Source organism: Zingiber officinale, chromosome 4B (genome assembly GCF_018446385.1).
Source record: "Zingiber officinale cultivar Zhangliang chromosome 4B, Zo_v1.1, whole genome shotgun sequence".
Lineage (NCBI taxonomy): Eukaryota > Viridiplantae > Streptophyta > Magnoliopsida > Zingiberales > Zingiberaceae > Zingiber > Zingiber officinale.
Genome location: NC_055993.1, coordinates 31,515,755 through 31,528,048, shown reverse-complemented (window position 1 = coordinate 31,528,048; position 12,294 = coordinate 31,515,755). Strand labels below are relative to the sequence as shown.

Sequence of the window (12,294 nt, the reverse complement as noted above, 5' to 3'; positions counted from 1 at the left end):
AAATCAGGCAAGCCTCTCTTTCGGGAAGGTATTTTTGATTGATTTCCTTACTCTATGTTGTAAATCTACTGCATAATTAATTATTGACTCGGCTACGCCCAGGAACAAGATTGACTCTATACAAATTCATATATACGATGGTGATTAAATCAAACATTCATACTAAAAAATATTTACGTTCGTTCAAAAATAAAAATATTAATAAATTTGAATAAATAAAATAAGCATAAATACACCTAAATTCGGCTCATTTACTCTCTATCGACATGCAAAAAGCTAAAATATAAGGAAATAAAAAACAAATAAATAAAAGAAGAAACATGGTGGAGGCACCCTGCCCTAACCGCGTCTCTCGTCGATCGCCGCTCCTTCGCTTCCTCGGCGACTGCCAAAGGTGCGATTTTTCATCTCCGCTCACTGCCTGTTTGCGCATCCCTGTCTTCTCAGGAGTTTCAAACTTGTTTATACGGATCTTGGTCTTTGCTTTTTGGCATTGAGGGATCTAAATGGGAGCCTTTGGTTCTCGGATCCGTCCATGGGAACTTGTAGACAATGTTCGGCGGGGAATGGAAGGATATTGACGCGAGGATACTTTGAGTGAGGACATCGAGTCAGACCTTGTATTTTGCGTGGCGTTTGGATTCTTGTCTGATCGGTCTAGTAGGTCGTAATGAAGTTGAGCAGCTTACTTGTAGCTGACAATTCAGTTCTTTCTATTCATGCGAACATTTTTTCTTAATATTCTGTTGGGAGCGTCGTTCTATCAGATTACGCTTATCAATGCAACTAAGATCTTCAGAGCAGATTTGGTATTTCCTGTATTTTGAAATGTTCCATAGATCATTCTACATTGAACTAAATAACTTATGATTTTATTAGTTTTTCAAATTACTTCTATTTTTATTTACTTCTCTGCCACAGTTTGAGGATGCATCTTCTTATTGTATGGGTGAAGCTTGGGGAGTGTGAAAAATTGATTCTTACCATGCTAATCCTGGTGTCTAAACTATTAGAAGATGATCTCTAGAGGACAGCTGGTTCTAGTGTATAAAAGGGAACTTTGTGGGGCATACAATTTTTTGCCATGGTGATGACACTTGTTTTGAGTCACAACACTTGAAGGGTCTTTTCCTCCCGTCTACCCCTTTTATAGTTTGCAAAAGAAGTCCATGTGGCCACATAAATCAATGTTAGGCTTAACTGCAGATATCCTGCATGTGATGTCATTTTGAGATCAGATTCAGGATGAGGTCAGATTATATATTACTTGGGTTGGATATTCATTTTGGTTAGGAACACTCTAGGTGTCCCCACGTGTGGCATGCATCCCATATATGCAGTGATTCCATATATGATTGACTTTGGCATTCCATTTGCATTTGGAAAGTGCATTTAAGAAATGACTTTGTGCTAAAATATGCTGTGTCAAAGTAATTTAGTCTTTGGTACTTTGTATCTCAAAATTACTAATGTATAGTGTTTGGTGAGAGTGTACTGTAGTAATTAATTAGAATCATAGTTGTCAAAAGCCAGGTGCAAAAAAATGCTCAAGGGTCCTAGGACTTAAAGCGCTTTACGGAACAAAGCACAATAAATAAAATATATATGAATATGTTATAGTGATGAAATCAATAATAATCAATTAATAAACTAAAAAAAATACATAGTAAAAAAATGCAAAAAAAAAGTAAAAGATAATTTAACAGAATGTAAATAGATTTATATGAATTAATAAAATTTATTAGAATTTTTTAAATTTTAAATATATTTTTATATATTTTATTGAGATGATTTAATTAGGGTTTATGAAAACATGTTCGAATTATCCCATTTAAGTTGGGAGTTGATTGAATTAATCAAATCCCATACCCAAAGTTCGAGTTTGAATTTACTCGAGGATATCGCGATGCCCACGACCCCTTTATGGTGCCGGAGTTGTTGTGGGACTCTCCCACCTGCCCCAAAGGCGTTGCCGGACGCTCCCGCCTACGTCGGAGACATCGTCGGACGCTTCTGCTAGTGTCAGAGCTGTCGCATGACGCCTTTGAAGTCGCTGGGAGTGTCCAGCGAAGCCTCTAGTGCCACTGGGAGAGTCCTGCGATGCCTCCGACGCCACTAGAAAATTTAAAACAGAAAAAACATACAGAGAAAAGAAAGAGGAAGCTCAAAACGTGCTTGCTTGCGCTTTTGCGTGAGGCGCAAAGACTCGCACGCTTCATAGAACTGGTATGCTTTCGAGTTCTTTGCAGCGCAGTGCCTACGCCTCGCGTCGCTTGGCACTTAAGTTAGCAAAGCCCTCACTTTTAACAACTATGATTAGAATAAGTTGTTTAATATTAATTGAAATAAACTAAAATATGCATCTCTATTTTTTATAATTTTTTATTACTATGCAATACAAAGTAATATTTATGTGTAATTATTATTTCAAAACACGTATTTATTTAGTGATTAGATTATTGGTTTAATTTTATTTATGAAACTTAATATATGATTTAATGTATATATTTAAGAAGTAAAAGAAATAAATTGACTAATAAAAATGGCATTTATTTTATAAGTTATTTGTTAAAAAATTATGAAATTATAAATAGGTATTATTATATGAATATTCATTTTAATTGACAAAAAAAATTAATTTTAATTTTTGTATACTAATTTATGTCTTTATAAATAATAATTTATATGTTATATTGTTATTTTGTGTTAATATAAAATAAATTTAAATAATAAATATTCAGATATTAAATATGATTTTATAAAATAATTTAAGATTATATTTATATCACTAATTTTCTAAAATATACAAAACTCAATTTTATAGATTCTAGTTTGTACTATTTATTAAATTTTTTATATTATGTTTTGAAAGAAGTTAAACACCATTTTGTGAAAGTATCTTTGGGAATTCTCTTGTATGGATCGGAAAAGTGGCTTCGAGAATGCCATGAACTCAATAGAATTCTTTAGGCATAATTTACCCAACACTGGATTTCACTCCAAAGGTGCTTGGGACGTCAAAAGCACTTTGGCAAAGCATTCCCAAACCCATCTTAAGTGTACAAGCATGGAAAATTGATACATTTGTACCGACTTGCATGATATAACACTGAAAAGTTACTATAAAAAGTTATCTCAGTTAGACTTGATAAAGATGCTTTCACTCAATTTGCAACTTCTGTCATCTTTTGTAGTGCTGTAGCTTCATTCTTATAGTTGTTAATATTTAGCTTATAGACATATAGTAGTTGGTTGGATTTACAAATTTATGGACTAAAAGTAACATATATCTCTATTTATGAGTTTCCTGTTTTAGTAGATTGAACTTTGTACATTTTAGGTTGGGTTTTTACTGCCTTATATGGTGCTAGAAATTCTCTGTTTGGAATTCAGGTACTGGAATGTTAGTTTGGTTTAAAGAGTAGATCAAGGACATATTCTTTCCTTGATTTCCTCAAACTGATATCTTTTTTGTAGCTCTTACTTTCTTGATGAACCCATCATCAAAGCTTCTAATTGTTTAACTTGAAAAATGGACGTACATAACTAGTTTCTGTGCAATTAGTTCTCTAGATGATTATTACCAGTGGTCCCTTCTGGTTATGTAGCCCATGAAAACAGTGGAGTAATTTCCTTTCATATTGGTTGTAGAGCAATTGATTAGATTTTCTATGAGAGATTGTTAACGGTTATGTTTCTATCTATCCAGAACATAGTCGGGAATTGGGATTACTCTAGCACATGCTTCTTCATGGAGCATGACATAATTATTTACTTGATAATGCATGTATGCTGCTTACATTGTTATCTAATGTACGTGTTGAACTTATGGAAACAAAATGATCAATTTTAGAAATTTTAATTAGCATTTCTGCTATCAGATATTGCTATTTATGCTTTTCTGTCCTACTTTAGAATTTACATGATTCTCTTTTTCTGTTTCTTTTCATGCCATTAGTGTGTAAAGTAATTCTATAAGCACCCTTTTATGTGCATGCAGGGCTTCTTTATGTTAGCTTGAATTTCACTAACAAAGTTGTATAAGGAAATGGAGGACTCTGGAATATCAAGTTTTTGGGGACCTGTGACATCCACTACAGAACTATGCGAGGAAAACTATGCATATTCTTCATATATTGCTGAATTTTACAACACTATATCAAATATTCCTTGCATTCTTTTGGCACTTGTTGGTCTAATAAATGCTCTAAGCCAAAGATTTGAGAAAAGATTTAGTGTTCTTCATATTTCCAATATGATCCTAGCAATTGGGAGCATGATCTTCCATGCCACACTGCAAAATGTGTAAGTCTGTTTACTCATCTCTAAGCTCTTATCATAATAATAGTGTCTTTTTAATTGTACTTCTCTCCATATCTTCATATTCTGCTAGCATCACCTGATTAGATATGTAGGATCTAAAACCAAAACTAGATAGCTGGGAGAGGTCATTCCTTGTTTACTTGCTCTTGAGGGACTCTTGTTTTCAAATACGGCAAAAATTTTAATTCCGCTTGAGGATTGGCAGTGACAAGTGTCACGAATGAAGCCACTACCTCACGACGTCCACTGCGAGGTCTCGGAGGCAATTGAGAGGTTGAGACATCCTCTTTTTTAGAAATTTATTTATTGTTAATCTTTTTTTAAAAAATTTACTTATGTATTTATTTTTTCATTTCTAACTGTTAATTTATTTTTTTTTAAAAAAAATTCTCTTTGATTCGTTAATTTTTTTCTCCTTCAACAATGAGGGTAAACAAAGAGGAAAATAACCTCTTCTTTAACAGTGGTTTATTTTTTCCTCCATCTATCCATGAAAAAACTCTCTCTTAAATAATGGCTAAGTTTTTCTCTCTATCTATCCATAAGGTAAATAAAAAAATAAACCTCTTTAAAATGGAGGAAACAAATTGTTAGAAAAATAAAAAATTAAATATAATATAATTTATATCCTTATAAAATTTACTACTATGACTTAAATTATTATATATATAAATTTAGTATAATTTTAAATTGATTAAAATAAATCCAAATTAAATTAAATTTAAATCTACTTGATCCTGTTATATCTATTTGAAGGACTTTAACTTATTTTGAATTAACTTTAACTCAATAAACATCAAATATTTTATAAGATAATATCAAAATATGAACTCGACTTTTAACAACTTAAATATAACTCAATAATAAGTATTTATAATAATCAAATAGTAATAAAATTAAATTTTAATTAATATATTTATATGTAAAGTACTAAAATTGCATTGCCACTACACAATAATTTACTGAACCATATCGTTTCGGTTATAAACTGAAAATTCGGCATGACTCAAAATTTTAAACCTTTGTCTTAAGTGTTTACCGACATATAATGAGTTGAATTACAAGAAGTAGTCTAATTTAATTTGATGTTGAAATACAACTTGATTGTTGCAAAGCATAGACTGAATTGGAATTAGAAGGTTTACATTTGTGATAAACATTCTTCCAAAGCCCGTCTATTTGATTGTTACTTAGATATTGATGGTTGGTACTTTAGAATACAACGCTTTGGTGGTATAATAGAGTTACATTATATTTGTGATGATTTTAGACTTGGATTTCCTGGTCCTCTCTGGTTTGCATTGAACAATAGTTGGCTTAAATTCTTGTGCACAAAGTCCCATTGCACTATTTCGGACAAAGCTTAATTCTTTGTGAGCATCAGATTAATCGAAGTAAGATTGTTAATACTTGGATGGGTATATTAATTGGATAAAAAAAAAAGAATCAATAGTGATGGATAAAGTGGAGTGCTATTGAGTTTCCACATAGTCATACTAAGCATATGCACTCAAGGATATGCAGTCTAGGTGAATCAGCATTGGGATTGAGCAACTATAAAATTCCAGCATCTTTCTCCTTGGATCAATCAGATTTATGAAACTGGAAAATTGGTAAATAATTGAATTTCTAGATAATAATGACAATATAGGAAAACCATCAGCAAAAATAAGCATGTATATTCCTGTTTGCTTTGATGAATTGGTAGTAAATTAGGGGAAAACATAATTTAGAATAGTTTATTGTTTACCATATATATATATATATATATTTTAAGATACATTTGACTATATTTTAGGTATTGGATACCATAATTCGAGAATGCAAATCATTTTTTTTATAATTATTTGATTATCGATTTGATTTTGTAGTTAATGTTTTTATTGACATCCTTACTATCCTGCTATATTGACATAGGGTGTGAGTATTCAACATGAGTACCAATTTAATGTTTTTATTGATATACTTACTATCTAGCTATATTAATGCAGGGTGTGAGAATTCAACATGAGTATAAATTTAGATATTAGAATTTTCTTAAAATGAGGACATGGTGACTATCATAAAAGGGTCCAAATTTAGACACAAGTACTAAGAGCATCCATACCAGTTTTTCTATAATATGTCTAAAATTTGGGGCAAACCATCCACTTTATTAAAAATTTAGGTAATCATTTTTCATTACACACTACATTAGTTACTCTAAAATTTCCATTATCTTCATTTTTTTTTTATTTTCTTCTCTCTCTTCCACTTTTTAAATTATTTATTATTATTTTTTTCCTCTCCCTATATAATATTTACTTTTCATTACCCAATCCATTCCCTTTATTTTTTTTCTCTCCCAAATTAAATGATATTTTAATGTTTAGGGAATGAATTTCATTTCTTAAATTTAAAGAAGTACTATTCATGAAATCTAAATTTAAGGAATGGATAGGATAGCCGATGCAAAGGGTTTTTATGTAAAATGTAAAATTTAAGATAAATTCGGTATTTAGGGAAGCTAATGTGGATGCTCTAAAATACAATGATCTTACAAATTAATGGATTCTAACTCATATAGTACATTTCCTAACTCAATTAACAGCCCCCTAACTTATTCAATGAAGACAACTCAAATTTTTGTTTGGAAAATCTAAGCATGAATTGAACCACATCAATTTCTACACCACTTATAACCCTAATGTAACTTTCAATCCTATTGTTCCTCATTGTCTCAACATGAACTGAACTTGATACAGGAGCAGTGCTGAACCTTCTCCCAAGTTGCAAGCTAGCTTGGTCTCCCTCTCTTTGCACACCACCATAATGTGCAATGCTGCTATCTTCCTCATCAAGACATAGTCCTCCAATTCTTCCTCCTTTTCTTCCCTTCTCTCTCTTATGTTTCCACTTCTTCCTCCTTTCTTCCCTTCCCACTCCATTTTTTTTATTGTTACTTTTTTTTTTCTCCCCTCCTACTCCTTTGTTTCTCTGCTATAACAATAGAGCTCGATTTTGGTTAAGACCAATCCAGCTTGTTGGACTCATTTTTCATACTTGAAGCCATATTGTGTTGTGTGAAATTGAACAAGAAGAGAAAATTGCCAAGTTCAAGTGAGAGAGATATCAAAAAAATATTGTTATATACTACTATTGGTTTAAGTTTTCCTAATAACTAAAATATATGACTCAAGTTTTCCAAGGCAACACTGACCTTAGCTATTCACACTGATGACAAGGTGACTTTGACCCTTGTGATCCACAATCATTTGTAAGATTGTTTGATTTTCTACCAATTCTATCTTGGCATTGCGCATTTCATGCATCTTTCCTTGGATCTGAGTTGATATCAGTACATTTTGTTCTTATGAAGGGTTATGACTTGGAAAATGGATTAACCTTGATCCACTTTGATCCAACTCTGCTGATCTGACTAAGAATCAACTGATACTGATAACTATGGTTTGAAGTGCGGTAATCTCTATATGAGATTGTATCTTGAATGCATATTACATATTCATGTGATCAAATTCATGTCCAATCCAATAAAAAATATTATTTTTTGATCAAACCAATCTGAATTTCTAATATACTGATGATGAATTAGGTGAGTGATGAGAAATTTAATGATGAGTGATATTTTGCAACATAAATCCATTATAGAATGGATTAATGATTGCGAACCTTTTTAAAGCACAATCTATTGGTTGCCTTTGCTAAAAAATATGTAGTTGTATATGTGAACACAATTATTTATATTGTTTATTATGTGATATAAAATTTTCTTAACTGAATAGCATAGAATGATTAATTTGAAATTTTGTGTAATCAATGTGAAACCTTTTAGTAAACATTTCTAAATTGTTTTATTTGGTAGATATAAAATTTTCTTTAAATGAATTACTTTTGCATTAATTTCTTAGTTTGATTAATTTGGTAGATTATAATAGACGCAAACATAGTTGTTTTTTTTTATGAAAATTTTCAAAATGCCTATAAAGTTAGATTGTTTTCAAAATTTCCCCATGGTTTCACTATCATCAAAATATGGTCTATTGCTTTCCTTTTTAAAAATGCCCCCCTTTTCATTTACAAGTAACAAAGAGGTTAACAACATGAGCAAAGGCATTGAGAGGGGCATTAGATAACCAAATGAAGGTGATGGAACCCCAAAGCATGCTCAAAAAAAAAAGGGTAGCCTGGTGCACGAAGCTCCCGTCATGCGGGGTCCCGTGGAAGGATCCATTGTACGCAACCTTACCCTGCTTTTTGCAAGAGGTTGTTTCCAGGATTCGAACCCGTGACCTTTTGGTCACATGACGACAACTTTACCGTTGCGCCAAGGAACCCCAAAGCATGATCACAAGTGAAAAATCCTTTTTTTGCTTGATGAATAAGCAAAGTATGGAGACAAGGTTAATTCGAGATGGGGAATGTAAACATGGTATTCAGTGATCTTAAGGAACATGGGCATGGAGTGATTGAACTGAAAATTTTACTAATAACAATTGCAAGAAAGTAAGATGTTTCTTACAATTTCTTTCCATTTATTAAAATCCTTACAATTCCAATTAAATTATCTTTCATTTTATCTCTCTAATTTTAATTTTAAAGTTCTCTCCTTTCTGCTAACATTCTCTATGTTGATCAATGACTAGCCTTTGTAGCTCATTTACAGCTTTGTTCCCTCGTTGCCACCCTCTTGCACCTTCCCTATCTTACCACCCCTTGAAATGCCCACCCTACCTTTAGTGCCGACGTGACAGCCACCAGTGGGTAGCATTGTTTGTGCTCTTGTTGTGTTTCTTTGTCACTGTCGTAATTGGTCTCCAATGCTACCCTCGCCAGTGATGCTTACTTCTAATGTTGTCCATTACTTGTTATGAAGAGGTGTGCATCAAGGAGGGAAGGGAAACCTTGGGGGTGTGTTTTGACAATAGTGCAGATGAAGCAATTTGAAAAAGCAACTAAACCTTAGGGAGCATTCTATTTTCTTTTCTTTTTTATAATTTTAATTACCATTTTCAGAATGGGGTGAATATTTATTATCACTTCAAAGTTCAACCTAGGAAATAATATATGTACTATTATAATGTCTAGTGCATATATTCTTCTAATATAGGAATACCTAATATATACAAATTAATATAACTTAAACATGAAGTATTAATGACAAATTATGGTTACTAATGTTTGGTTAAAGTTATATACCTAAAATGCCCATATTGTATTTTTATCAAATTATTATTTTTTTCCTGTATTTTCTTTGCATCACTTTCAAATGATATTTTTATTTCCTTTTGATTTCTTTTTCATCAACAAATGTTATCTCCAAATATTATAAAATTCATTATCAAAATAGTGGTTGACCTAACTACATGGGTGAACGTATGATCTTATCCCCTTCATTGAGCTCTATGCAACACTATATTACTGATATATCCAATTGATCTTTTTTTAACATTAACTATATTTTTCTTTGATCTCTCAGTATATTTTATACTATATATGCCTTCTGCTTTAATAGATTCAACTTGTCTAACTATATGATTTATGGTTGCCTTTGTTCATGCTTGCCAATTCATTTTCTTTCATTTTATTGGTAGTATATTTAATTGTTTCTGAATAATAGTATTTTATCTTTCTAATAACTCCACATATAGATCTTAGCATTACATCTCTTTATTTCTGTTATGTTTTTTTTTTCTTCTAATAGATCAACACTCAGTTTGGTTGGGTGTACATAATCTTATAAAATATTCCTTTAAGCCTAGTGGCATACGACAAGCACAAATGACTTGAAAAACACCCCTCCCTTTCATCCACCCTTTTTTAACTTATTAATAATATCTTAATCAATATAGCCGACACCCCTCCCTTTGGTTGTTGTTGTTGAATAATATCTTAATCACGCTCTTTTGTTGTATAAGGATTTAAGATGTCAAAACTTGAACATTTTATGTCCACCCATCTTAACTAGACCCTACAAAGATACAAATTTGCAATTGCCTTTCAAACTTCTATTTAAGAATTTTATCCTTGCAAAACATAGAGCCTTTCATGCATGCCGTGGAAAGTTTGTTCCTCTTAAAAGAGTTAATGGTGATCATTGACAGTGATGTCTATACAGGTCATAATTGCATTTTTATTTTAAATAAAAAACAGTCATTATTAAGTTTGAGACCTCAATCACACTTGGGTTAGATTTCAATTTCAATTTCAATTTCAATATAAAAATTTCCATGGGGACAATGATGTTTACTCTTGAGACATTGCTGCCTTAAATGCTTTAATGCCTTAAGTTTTGTTTGTGTAAAATTGGACTAAAATTTTGTCTCATAAAACTTTTGCCAAACAACCTTGGAAAATTTAGATAGTGGTGTCTTTCGTATCATCTCAGTCTTCCTCTTGGTTTAGGACATATTTAAATGTGCTACCACCCGTACTTCTGTTCATGTTTGAACTGCTTGAAATGACTGCTTATTTTACAAGATCATAAGTTTCTATCTTCTTATAGTGCACTTGTTTATCAGATAAATTCTTTACAAGTGTTGGGTCATGTTTATGCATCGGATAGTGGCATAATTTTCTATGCTTCTGTGATCTCTTCCAGACTACAGCAGAGTGATGAAACTCCAATGGTATGGGAGATGCTGCTATATCTTTATGTTATTTACTCACCAGACTGGCACTATAGAAGCACTATGCCGACTTTTCTTTTCCTATATGGTGCTGCCTTTGGCGTTATTCATTTCTTTGCGCGCTTCGGAATAGGTTTCAAGATACATTATATCATCCTTTGTCTTCTCTGTGTCCCCCGGATGTACAAGTATTACATACAAACAAAAGATATAGCAGCTAAACGGCTAGCCAAACTCTTTGTGACGACATTTTTACTGGGGGCTTTATGCTGGCTGTTCGACAGAATCTTCTGCAAGAAATTAATTCATTGGTATGTCAACCCTCAGGGCCATGCGTGGTGGCATGTTCTTATGGGATTGAATTCTTACTTTGCGAATACATTTTTGATGTTCTGCCGTGCTCAGCAACGCGGCTGGGAACCACAAGTTGTTCGTCTCTTTGGCTTCTTTCCTTATGTGAAGATTCAGAAATCCAAAAAGCAGGAGTGAGAAGCCAGTTTGCAAAATGTTTTGACATTAGGTTGGTTCTTCCTTCTAAAACAGATGTTTGACATGATTTGTTAGTTAGAACATGAACTGGCACTTGCTTTGTAACATAACCAACTCTGCAATCCATGCTGACATGATGTAGTGGATGATGAATGAATGTCTCCTTTTTTTGAGGAAAAATTTCAGAGAATTATTTTTAAAAAAATTCTCCACTTGGAATGTTAAATCCTCTTAAAATTTGAACCATTTTATAATTTTGTTGTTGGATTTTTCATTAATTAAGTGTTCCATCAATCCTAATTCATTTAGATTTTTTCACCTTTATTAACTTTTTAGTCCACTCTCGTTAGCTGTTGGCTTTCTTGTGGTTCATTTGTACTTGTTGAATTTATCCGATGGTTAGTATGAGTTTTCCATGTGGTTCGGTTGAGTTGGGTTGGCAATATAAAAATACTTGGACATTTGGATTTTTTTATTTTATTTTTTCTTCTTTCTGTTAACATGTGGCTTTCAATTGATATTAAATGTCTAATTAATATCTTATTTATTATTATTAAATATATAGATTAAACATTAAAATTTTAAATTATAATCAACTTTGTTGGTTTGGCTAAATTTGATTAGGGATCAATTGCACTAATACAAACAATTGGCCAAGAAGGAATATTTAATACTTATGGTCTTATATGATTAGGAGTGCTTAAGTACACGTGAAGAGGGAGCATCACATGCCCCGGAGCATGGTGTGGCGGTATACCTGTGTAATGAGAGTTCCATTTTCTCACCAGGCATATCAAACTTCCACAGCACTTGAATTCCTTGTGATGCTGACCGCTTGTTTGGACTCATTTATGTT

The 12,294-nt window shown here is 32.2% G+C and overlaps 1 protein-coding gene across 3 annotated transcripts; it reads left to right on the top strand.

The window, feature by feature from the left end:
- The first annotated feature begins 269 nt into the window (after window positions 1-269).
- On the top strand, window positions 270-11,591 carry LOC121974918 (alkaline ceramidase-like). Of its 3 annotated transcripts, none has more exons than XM_042526204.1 (3): window positions 270-394; window positions 4,001-4,305; window positions 10,922-11,591. In XM_042526204.1, exons 2-3 carry the CDS (start codon window positions 4,049-4,051, stop codon window positions 11,436-11,438), a joined length of 774 nt encoding a protein of 257 aa, XP_042382138.1. In that variant the 5' UTR covers window positions 270-394; window positions 4,001-4,048; the 3' UTR covers window positions 11,439-11,591. The 3 variants fall into 3 exon arrangements, with proteins under 3 accessions (XP_042382138.1, XP_042382137.1, XP_042382140.1); XM_042526203.1 differs by lacking the exon at window positions 270-394 and adding an exon at window positions 418-809; XM_042526206.1 differs by lacking the exons at window positions 270-394; window positions 4,001-4,305 and adding an exon at window positions 4,322-4,596.
- Window positions 11,592-12,294: the final 703 nt, after the last annotated feature.